Source organism: Lissotriton helveticus, chromosome 10 (assembly GCF_964261635.1).
Source record: "Lissotriton helveticus chromosome 10, aLisHel1.1, whole genome shotgun sequence".
Classification (NCBI taxonomy): domain Eukaryota; kingdom Metazoa; phylum Chordata; class Amphibia; order Caudata; family Salamandridae; genus Lissotriton; species Lissotriton helveticus.
In genome coordinates this window covers 449,022,259-449,034,290 of record NC_136071.1, presented here as the reverse complement: position 1 = coordinate 449,034,290, position 12,032 = coordinate 449,022,259, and the positions used below count along the sequence as shown (strand labels likewise).

Genomic DNA, 12,032 nt, shown 5'->3' with positions numbered 1-12,032 from the left:
CTATCCCCACCCTCTCGAACGGGGTGGTGACCACTGGAAAAGGTTGCAGAGGTGCTTTAAGCTTGCGGCCGCTCTTCCCGCTGGCCTGGCACGTGGGGCAGGATCGGCAGTGTTGGAGTACGTCGTTCCTCATCTTGGGCCAGAAAAAGTGGGTCACCAGGCGACTGTAGGTTTTATCCTGACCCAGGTGGCCAGCCAGGGGGACATCGTGGGCCAGGTTTAGCAAGAAGTCTCTAAAGCGGAGGGGCACCACTAGTACTCGACTGGCCCCTAACTCTGCGATTCTCTGTTCGCTGTACAACAGGTCATTGTCCCAATAGACCCAATGGGTTCCGGAGGTATCCCCTGCACTCTGGGCGAGGGCTTGTTGGCGGAGTCCCTCGAGGGAGGGACAGGTCTTCTGCTCGTGGCGAAACTGTTCTTGGGTGGGCCCCCCCTCCTGACGCCACTGATCCAGGCCGGGAAGGTCCTGAGGCTGAACGAGCCCCTCGGGAGGTTGTTCTGGGGTGACGGCACGGTCGGTGTCTGGAGCGACCGGGGGAGGAGGTGCCGGCCATTCAGGTTCTTCGGGTCGGGGGATGGCACGGGCAGCCATGGACCGGGTGGTTACGCACGCCCAATCCGGGATGCCCAACATCCCTAGGTGCTCTCTCCTCTCTACGGCGGCCCATGGGGAACTCTCAAGATCATTTCCCAGGAGACAGTCTACGGGGGCATCATCTCGGACCGTCACTTCCAACATGCCGGAGACTCCTCCCCACTCGAAGGGGACGCAAGCCATCCGACATAGACTCTCCGAATTGTCGGCTGAACGGACAGGGCAGAGGACGTTCGGCAGAATCTGTTCTGGGGTCACCAGGTGACATCGGACGGCCGTTACACTGGCCCCGGTGTCACGTAGGGCTTCGGCCCGGCGTCCATTAATGTTCACCCATTGACTGTACTTCCGGGTGTTGGCGGGTAGGGGGACCCGCGGGACCATGTCTCTTCCCCCTAGGCACGCTAGAACCATGGCGGCTGGTTCCCATTCCTGGCGTTCTTGCTCGCATTCCTCATGTTCTTCGTAGATTTGTTCTTCCCCCAGGGCGGCGGCAGCCATCTGGCGGGGTCTCGGAGTCTGGCTCTGTGGACAATTCGGGTCGTTGGCGTAGTGGCCGACTCGCTGGCATCGGTGACACGTGACATTGGCTCTGTATCCCGGCCGCGCCGGGGTGTTGCCCCGGTTGGCCGGGGGTGGGGTGCTGGTAGCGGGAGCGGCCGGGGCGTTGTCTCTCCCTCGTCCCTGGCCCCCTCCTCCTCCTCGGGGACGGTGCTGACCGTGGTTGTTCCGGTTCTGTTCATGGGGCCCAGTTCGGCCCACTCGGGTAATTTCCCACCGGTCAGCCTCGGCGGCAAGCTGTCGTGGATCAGTTAATTTACTGTCGAGGAGGTGCTGCCTGAGCTCGACGAAGCAGTTGTTCGATAGATGCTCCCATACCATGAGATTGAAGAGTTGCTCGTAAGTCGTTACGTTGCTTCCCTTGATCCACCCCTCGAAGGCCCGGCTGAAATAGTTCACGTATTCCACCCAAGTTGTGCCCGGGATCCGAGTGCAGTTTCGGAACCTCTGGCGGTACATTTCGGGTGTGAGCCCATAGCGGGTGAGGAGGGTAGCTTTCATGTGGTCATAGGAGGTCATCAGATGGTCTGGGAGCTGTAGCAGGGCATCGCGGCCCTCATTGACGAACCTCCCCCATAGACCGGCTCCCCAGTCGCTTCGATCGATCCGGTGGGAGGTCATAGCGATCTCGTAGGCCTTGAACCATTGCTGTATGTCGTCCTCTCGGAAATATTCTCGAACGACATCCTTGGGGATGTGTACCTTCCTTTCTGTCACCCCCGGGGGGCGCGGTTGCTCGGGCACTCCTAATTCTTTGTTCTGCTTGCGTAAGTCTATCTCAGCTAGTTTGCGTTCGTGTTCGTACGCCAGTCTCTTCTCTTCAAGCTCTCTTTGTCTCTGTTTCTCTTCCCGTTCTTCTCGGAGCCGCAGATGTTCCAGATTTAGTTTTTGTTCGGCTAATTTGAGTTCGCCATCCATTTTGAGCCGGGCCATCTCTAGCTCATGTAGTCGGTTTCTTTCTCGTTCTTGGATCTCATCTTGCGAGAGACCCGTTCTTCGCTCCTCGGGAGCCGTGGTGTCTTTCTCTGCTGTTGCGAGATTTTGGTCCGGGGGTCTGACGGCCCCGGTTTCTGCCCATGACTCAATGGCGTGCTTGAAATCGTCTTTAGTATTCAGACCGGTGGTAGCGATACCTAGTTCAATGCAGAATTGTTTCAACTCACGATGGCTGTATTCTTCCAATTTCTCCATCTGGAATTTTTCGGTGGATCCGCTTTCTTTGGTTGACATTGTGGTTTTGTCGTGGGGTGAGCTACTCTCTGTACGATTACGCGTTGATTCGGATCCCGTCGCTGGCCACCAATGTTAGACGGACCGGGAGGGTCGGCCGAGGATAAGGGGAGAGGTCTCCGGGGAGATCCGTCTCCAGCAATCGTACAGACAAATAACTTCCCCCCCACTGACGTACACCACACAAGGATAAGGTTCAACGTTACTTTATAAGCAATTCTTTAAGTACGGTGAGGTGGTACAAGGAGGTCTGGACTCCGGGGTCCCCTCTATTCTAGTCTCTTGGTTGGGTAAGGGGGTAGCGGGACAGTCTCGTTACCACTCTGGGGGATGTGGTGGTAGATGAATTAGCTCACAATCCTCGAGCTCGGCGTTCTAGATGATCGGGCCGCGGCGGAGCCAGCAGGTCCCGGGATGGTGGAAGGTAGTGACGGTCCGCGGCGGAGCCAGCAGGTCCCGATGAAGATGGGTGCAGAGAGCCGCGGCAGCGCCAGCAGGCAGATCGGTAGTTCGCAAGGCAGGGCTACGGCAGCGCCAGTAGTCCGTCAAGGATGAGTTCTTCACTGCGTCTCTCGACTCCAGGATACAACTGCCTTCCTGCTCTGGAGCTGCGCCAGTTATAGGTCTGGCGCCCTTTGATGTCCGGACCCTCGCACTGGGAGGTCGGGAGGTCCGGGATGAGGGAGTCCAGACACCCAGCAGGGGGGTGGAGCCAGCGCCTGGGGGAGCTGGGGGCGATCGGCACCTGGCGGGGGAGAGCCATCGACACCTCTTTCTCCCATTGACCTGCCAAGTAGTCCGCTCACCTCCTGGGTGGATGGTGGTGCCGGGATGTCGGGGCCTGGCCAGGCCCAGGGTTAGGGTTGATCGGAGGCCACGCGGCCTCGTGGTGCCGTGTCCAAGATGGCGCCCAGGCCGGGCGAGAGGGCCGGTAGGGAATCGGGCCCACGATGTGGAGATGTTCAGGGGCAGGGGCCCTATAGGAGACGGGAAACGGGTTGTTGTTGCGTGTAACGCCTGAGGAGCGGGGCTCGGGCCTGGTCGTGCGGGGAGGGAGCAAGCCTTACACGTGGCCTGTCCAACACCTTCTCTGCACAGCACAAAGGCAACCCTATCTCCAAAGCAGGAATAGCCAGATGGATTGTTAAGTGCATTCAAATCTGTTATCAAAAAGCTAAACGTACTTTAACAATACCCCCAAGGGCGCACTCCACACGCAAGATGGGGGCCTCCATGGCTTTCCTGGGAAACATTCCTTTGGAAGACATTTGTAGAGCAGCCACGTGGACTACACCGCACACATTTACCAAATACTACTGTGTCGATGTACATTCCAAGCAGCAGGCAGCTGTAGGACAGGCTGTTCTCAAGTCACTCTTTCAGACTTCTGCAGCTGGCACGGGCAGCCGCCGTTAATGGAGGGACTGCTATGTATTCTATGCTAAAGATATGAATTTAGCAGCCCACATGCCTCGAACTGAATATGCTACTTACCAGTATGCATCTGTTCTTGGCATGTAGGGCTGCTAACATTCATATCGCCCACCCTCCTCCCCGGTGCCCGTAGCGGCTGCAGATACTCTCTTGCATTCAATCATTTGCATGGACATCCTTTACACTATTTCACTCCATCTCTGCCACAATGGCTAAAAACAATCTGGGGATGGAGTCGATGCCCATGCGCACTGTAGTCCAGGGGAGGAGCCACCTATCTCGTGATACTTCGAAGACTCTTCCAGGACAACAATGTGCAATCATCCGGACCCAACACTAGGCGGCGATCTATGCTAAAGATATGAATATTAGCAGCCCTACATGCCAAGAACAGATGCATACTGGTAAGTAGCATATTCATTCAAAAGTGCCGAAATATTTCTGTTTTTAATGTTTTTTACATAGCACTAACAACTGCTCCTTATATATAGAAAGCAAATAGGAGAGGGGAGAGTGGGCAGCCCTGCCTTGTACCTCTGTCTATACAAAAGGGGTCGTAAGTGAAGCCATTCAGCCGTACAGTACAGGTAGGGTGACTATAACCGCTAAACACCTATTGGCGGAATCTGTCCACGATGCCAAAAATCCCTAGGTCGGACTCTAAGAAGGGCCAATGGACCCCGTTGAATGCCTTTTTGGCGTCTATCGACAGGAAGACACGCTCCTCTGATTGCCTGTGGGATTTATCCAAAAGATGAGTTACATGAGTCTGTAGGAAGGAAGTGTGGTGTATATTATTAGTTAGAACGGGAGGCACTTGTGTAACTGTGGAGTCGTGTTAGACTTCAAGTTCCATCTCTTAACTCACAATGGTTTGCCCACCATTGACTCTGATTCATGCCTGGTGACTTTCATCCTGGATGTAGTGAGGGTGACTGGAGGGTAGAACCTGGGAGTGAATGTGGGACACAGTTCTCAGCAACCTTTCTTCTTGCTGATATATCATTGTGCCCTACATCTTCCTAATGGACACTGTACCTCTGTACCTGGTAAAAACCATGCTGCACCAAAGGGAGCACAGTTATTATGGTCGATACTTTGCTCTATTTATGTTATTCCAGTACAGACTTTGGTAGAGCTGGAGTTTTACAGTTGCAGTTATTTGTTCTTTGTGTGCATGCTTAACAGGGTTGGTCTGCTGCCTTTAGTAAAAATATGAGGTGGGATCAGAGTATCTGGATCACGCATCAATGGAGGTTTTGATGTGATTTTAGTTTAGAATAGAATGATTTTGCACATATGCCAGGGCTCTGTGTGTTTACTGCGTGTGTCTTCTTGTTTCTAAATGCACTTTTGCACCCAATGGCTGGTGGTAGAAGCCACACCGATATAAAAGTAGAATGCAGAATAAAATTAAAGCAAGGAAGTTAAATGGAACTTTTTTGTAGATGGAGAGGTGCGCACTCTACCCTGAGACCAGGAGTTAAGATTTAGGTGAGCAAAATTGTTGTGGTTCCTTAACCACACAAAATCAGTGTGAGGCACAAGGAGCCGGATTTGTTTTGTGGTCTAGAATGGGATTATGCATGGGTGAAAGTGAGTGTATTTATTGAAGAATATAGAATTCATGCCTAAACGAATAAAGAAAGAAGTGGAGGCAGGTCAGGATAGTATGGCAAATGTTGGTTGAAATTAGCCACATAGGTGTGAATAGCATAGAGAGCAACAATGTTTATTGGGAGAGACTGTTAAGTTTGGAATGTCAAAATATATTGTCTACTTGGAAAATTAGGAACAGCGAGAAGTGGTGGGAGTACAAGGCCAAATGCCACTTTTGTTCCCAAAGGTCTGTGTTAATAGTTACCATGAGAAGCATATGACTGGTCAGAGGGTTTTGCAGTTAATTGGGCTCCTCAAGATTCTCAAACCTTCCTCCTGACCAGATAGGCATATCTAAAGCTCTTACATCCTGATTCCTTTTTTTCTCTTTTTCCAAGCTACCAAAGCGGCTCGAGTGGCAGAGGTGAGGGAAGAAACTCGGAAGTCCAGCAGCCATGTATTTCGCAAATGCGCTAAGACAGCCCGGAAGGACCGTGCTACTGTTGGATCACAGGACTACTCTGTCACCCCAGGGTGTTCTACAGAACCTACATCTTCCCAAGTCCATGTCAGAGAAGAGGGTGTTAGTGACTCACACAAATTTATTCTTAAATCGTCTGAGAGCACTTTTAGCTTTAATTTCTTTTAGAATATTCGTTTAATGTGAAGTGGAGGAACATGCAGAGATATCACATATTGAGAAGAAATCCGGTCTACAACAAATAATAACCATTGTGTTTCATCCTTGCCAGAATTCGCTTAACAGTGCCTTGCTGTTCTTCACTGGACATGCTAGAATCCATGATTTCTCCAGCAGGAATGGATTATTTGCTTTAGGTGATCACAAAGATGCTTCTTCTTCACAATTTGATGATAAACTAAGACTGATGTCCAGGTGCCTTAAATCTTGAGATTCAACATAGAAACCTAAATTTCAATCACGTTGTGTTTCCTGGAGTTTACAAAGCTAGATTTTCTTGCAACTGTTTGGCTTTGTGTGGCCTACTGAATGTAGATTATGCAGTTTTTCTACATCAATATGCCTGCCAAGTCCTGATGACCATGTAGGTATATCCATGCAGTCTACCATATATTGATTGTTGACCTTGAATGCCTTCAGGGCTGTTTTTAGCAAGGCCCAGGTGGTCGGAGGGAAAGACTACTGTGAGTTTGTGAAAACCCCTCATCAGTACACATGTGTGCTGAAGTACGGTACCACCTTTTACTCTAGTGGGGAGAACCCATCGCTGGTAAAACACACTTCTATTTTTACTTGCAGAAACACACGCTGCCAATACTAACCCGTGTAAGCCCCTGGTTAAACCTGTACTGTGACCACAACCGCTCTCCCAGTGCATCTATAATTTGGTCTGCAACAGTCACTTCCAGTCACCTTTGGACTATGCTGGTAGCTTTAATACATCTGCTTTATGCTCTTATGACCTGCAATATCCTCTACTTTGCCAATATTTGCATAGGACATGATTCTGTCCTTACATGTCAACCTTGACCTGTTGCATCCCTTGCTGTACTATTGAGAAAATCACATAGCCAACTCCGCGAATGCACCTCTTTCCTAATGGGCAGAACTACCTGACTAGGTTAGCCCAAATTAGTTGCCAGCAATGTGGCCCCCAAAATAAATATTGACACTCTGTTGCTTACTCATTGGATGTCCGAATATCAAAGTGATCATGGAGAATTACTTTTACTGGATCTAAGATTTGGACATTTTATTCACCATGTTGCTAATTGAATATTGCTCAAATGTGGATTTTCTTCACCCTTTACTGTACTTCAGAATGTATGCCTATATTTTACTGGTGGTGGCTTATGATGTTCAAAGTGTAGTTCTTTCAAGAAAGCGTGCAATACTTTTCCACAAATATAAAGATCTTAAAGTGAAGGTTCCTTTATGCCTATACATAGTGTCCAAATGTTCATGCTTCCACTGACTTCATAGTCATATACAATATTCTCTCTAATCCTGCCCTTTAAGCGTTCCCCATACAATTCTAAGACCACGCAGCAATCAATCCCTCTTGCTAGCTCCAGAGTGCCTCCTTGCACTATAGGTTATCTATTCCCTTGCCTTGTCTGGTCATGAAAAATTCAATCCTTTATAATCCACCTTCCATTCACCCTGCAAATTCTTAATCCGTCCAACGTTCTCTGTCTGCTATCACCATTAGGAACTGCCTACCATCAGAAGTTGTCTGTTCTTCCCTTCTCTTTTGCCAACTTCAGATCACGTTCAGTCACTATATGCTCTCCCCCCTCTTCTCCCCTCCCCAAATAACACTACATCCATTAAACATCTTCATCCTCACCTTGGCAAGTCCAGAGTCTTTCTAGTCATCATAAGTCCTTTATGCCATTGTTTCCTGTCACCAGCTGTAGGAAACCTCCATCCATTGATGATTAGGTAATAAGGACGCTTCAATTTGAAATGTGTCCTTCCAAGCAAATGTCGTTGTTGTTGGTAAATAATTTTTTCCACAGTGCTTCTGTTAATATTTTTGCGAGAACTGGATGTGCTTGCAAACTGGCTGACTGTGTTAAATGCTCCATGAAAATGTATGTTTTAACTCTCTTCTTTGAGAAAACTGAATATAAAAATCTCTCCTTTCTACCAACTCCAGAAATGTTCATTCAAATTGGCGCTTTAGAACTGTTTTTCCTTTGATTAAAAGAAAATCCCAATCCGATAAATTGTGCAAAGGGAGTACTGTGAAACCACCAAGGATTTTCACTGTGCAGTGCAGTTGATTAAGAGCTGGGAGACTCGGGAATTCTGGCATCGGGACTCACAGGAGGGTGGAATGAACTGTGCAACACTGCACACATGCTACACGCAGTAAGGCAGATTGCTTTCATATGTGAGTGAAACACACACACACACTCACTCACACTCTTTTAATTGCAATATGTGAGATGTGAGTGTCTGATGACGAGTATGGCACTTTTTTTCTGTTTGAAGGGCCAGGTAAGTGTTCATCACTCGGCTAGACTCAGGCTATTCCACAGGAGGAAGACTTACAGTGACTCGCAAGTTGTGGTGCGTTCCTTCATGATGAACGATAAATCTCAAGGTAAAAATTAATGTGCAACTGGTCTAGTTCGGGTTTTGGGTCAAATCTTCATAGTTTGGAGTGAGACAACCGCTGCAAGTTTGAGATCACCTAAGGGGATTGATTTTGATTGGGTGTATAGTGTATGTCAGCCTGATAAATGTTGCAGAAGAGCCATTGGAAGGAAAATAGTTGATTTGTGTGGCACAGGGAAATTACTGTATTGGTCTTACTTTCCATCTGCTTTTCCCCACTCACTTTGCTCCTTCTGTTACATTTTTCTGTGGTCAAGAGGGGAGTGGGTGTAGAAATCACTAGGTTTTGTTGCCTTTTCCTTGCATAACTCCCTGAAGTAAACAGCATTTACTCAACTCGTAGATGTAAACATCTCAGTCAAAAGTTCTGTGGCACTGGTTGAAAGAGAAATTAATGCTTCATTGTGGATGCTGTGTAAGCATGTGTTTTATATTCAGTGACAGAATGGATGTATCTAGAAAGGCACAATGAGTGTTACTATTACCAACTTGTGAAACAGAATGTGAGTAGAGTTTGAACAATGTAGTAAAATTCTATGTAATGTTCTCCATTCCAAAATGGCACCTGCATTCATTTCCGACCACATATCTGCAAGCATTATTTTTGTAGTACTCGTTTTTTATTACTGTAAATAGCACCGTTATTCTAGACGGAGCTAAAGATAGCCCAACTGCTAGAAAGGTTCCTTCCAGTGTTAAAGTGAAGTATACAAAAAAGATGGATTGAATGCTTGAAGTAATCTCACCCACTAATAATTACTTGTCTGCATCCCAGTCCATCATTTAATTCTTTCTGCCCGCAATCTCAGATTAGACCCATCCATATGCAAATCAGCCTTAGTCTTGTGCCAGTAGGAACAGTGCAGCCCAGAACTGCTAAGTCAGGTTTCCTCTGAACCAGAACACAAGCAACACAAGAACAATTTCTTACTATTTGTGTCTTCAGGGTGCAGCTTGGTTCCATTGACACTGAGCACGGGACCCACATCTGTCAATATCTGTTACACTCTGTCCTGTTCCTATTAGAGCAGGACCGAGACTGATTTTCATAAGGCAGGTCCCTGTAGTGGGTGAAAAACAATAGCCTGGAATGTGGCCTCAAGCAATTGGCAGTGGCTGAAATAAGTTCAAGCTTTCCTCCCATCACCTATTTGTTTTTTGAAGTAGATGTCCTAAGAACCATGGGTATGCCAAGATGTGGGTCTCGTGTTTACTGTGCCATAGGATTGAAGCTGTACCCTACTTATGAGACCTAATCGGATTGAAACTGGTCTGGGGTTGCTTGCGTTCCCATCTGGAGTGGACCAGGCCTGGCACTTTGGGCTGGACTGTTCCTGTTGGAGCAGGACAAAGACTGATTTGCATAAAGGCCGGTCTCGGTCTAGAATGGCACAGTAGGCGAAAAACAATGGTTTGGAATGTGACCCGAGCAATCGCCAGTGGCTGAGATCATTGCAAGCATTCCTCCCATCAACTTGTTATTTTTTGCATTAGTTACAATGTTAAGAGCAAATCCAGCAAAATAAGAAACATTTTTAGTCAGACAAGCAGGAATGTAAGCACACTATAAAAGTTGTCCGGTCTTATTTTACAATAGCATAATTAATTTAAAATATTTGATGTAGTGGTTTTTTTTGCACAATCTAGAAAAAATAACACCTGAGAAGTACTAGTGTGTGTTTTCAAGACATTTAGAGTACACTTAAAGTAAGCATTTAGTGCACATACAGAATGTGTTACTTTCAGTGGAGAAGCCTAATTTTGAAGATTTCATCAATGTGGTCCAGCACTCATCATTGTATCAGATCTCAATATTACTTATTCGAAGGAATTCAGCAAGACAGAATGCAAAAAGTATGGCATCATTCAGTTATTGTCACTATATATGACATAAATGTCGTAAGTATATTTCAAGATCCTTTATTCGTGACTCTTCTTCTTCACAAATTGATTAAAACGTAGCCAATGCGTTTCATCCTCTCTGACTTCTTCAGGGTTACAACAATATACATAAATATAAATTACATTCACAATATTTACAATTTTAAGACACATTTTTCTACTCATGTTAATACAAAATATACATGATGAGTGCTGGACCACATTAATGAATTTGCTGCTGTAGGGTTCTTGAACCCAGGGGATTAGGGGTAATGAGCCTCCAGTCCTGTGCACCACAGTTTCTACTACGTCTCCCTAACAGTTAGAGAAATGCAGTCGTAGTTGCCTCAATCCCTGTGCATGTTTGGAATTCGATTTTTAAGAATTCCTCAAAAAAGACCTTGCCACGTGCTGAAAACAATGTATCACATCAACTGCAGTGAAAACAGTCCCTAGGAGATGGAATGATACTCCAAGCAGCAAATTGCATGATGGTGAGAGAAAGATACTCCTTGAAGACCCCCTCTGCATATTTTAGAAAAATAATTATAAAAGCTTTGGTGGAGACTGCAAAGCTGTCAAACCAGACCTTAAAATGGTTGGTGAAAACAAACTTATTTTCTGCAAAAGATGAATTTGGAGAGTACAGTGTTTATTTCAAAAGATACGGCATCTCGCAGAACCCAGCTGGCTTACATTGACAGATAATTATGGTAGAGCAGCTCAAACCCTTTACTTTGTACTCTTGTTGTATGCAATGAAAACAAGCAGAGCCCCTTACAATCTCAGTGCAGACTGGCAAATTCACAATGAAGTGAAGAGTTGAACTAAATTTATAGCATATATAATCGTGGTCCTTGCCTGAAAAACAAACCTGTGTGGCGTTTTTTTTATTTGGTTGTCTCTTCTGGGTGTTTCTTATTGGGGTGACACTCCCCCTCTACATACCTCAAGGCCATGGTCAGCTATGAAAGTGTACCCTGCCGCCTGAGCTCTTGTAGGACCCAACACTGTGTAAGCTGGTTACAACCTTTCCTGTTTATTGGTGGTTGACTGTGATGGGGGAGTAGGGTAAGCTGCGAATGTAGCTATCCAGCTGAACCAATAGCTGGTGTATTAGAAAAGCGGCCTCATATTCTTTAGATAAGGGAATAGATTTATTATCTAGGTCAGTGAGGATATTTGAGTGCATTCTGAATAGTATGACTATCTGGTACCCTGACCTCTATTTCCATATACCAGTGTTCCCACTGTGTTATCTCAGAGACATGGCTCTTGATCTGTGGGACGATGAGTCATGGGGTGCTGAATCTGGTTAGATTGGTGTGGTGAGGTTGAGAAGTTCATTCATGTAGGCGGGATGTAACATGACAAAACAATATTCCCTCATGACCTAATAATTCTGCAGATCACAACTTATACATTTTCAATAAAGGCTTTCAACACAAGGTGACTACATATACCTTTTCATTTGAAATTTTTATTTATTTTTTATGTTATATCTTTGCATTATTTCTTTAAATTCATAACCATCATTTTACAAAAAGACATATAATTCAACATTTGGACAATAAAAATACAAATACCATACAGAGAAAAAAGGTACCTTATACACACTTACAA

General features: G+C 46.5%; 1 protein-coding gene across 4 annotated transcripts in view; it reads left to right on the top strand.

Annotated features, from left to right (window-relative positions):
* Window positions 1-8,058, top strand: part of C10H8orf33 (chromosome 10 C8orf33 homolog) — a 157,148-nt gene extending 149,090 nt beyond the window's left edge. For 3 of the 4 annotated variants that reach the window (XM_078662946.1, XM_078662949.1, XM_078662948.1), the window contains exon 8: window positions 5,821-8,058. In XM_078662946.1, coding sequence (XP_078519072.1) covers window positions 5,821-6,071 — 251 coding nt within the window. In that variant the 3' untranslated portion in view covers window positions 6,072-8,058. The remainder of the gene's footprint in view (window positions 1-5,820) is intronic. The other variant, XM_078662947.1, reaches the window with a different exon arrangement.
* Window positions 8,059-12,032: the final 3,974 nt, after the last annotated feature.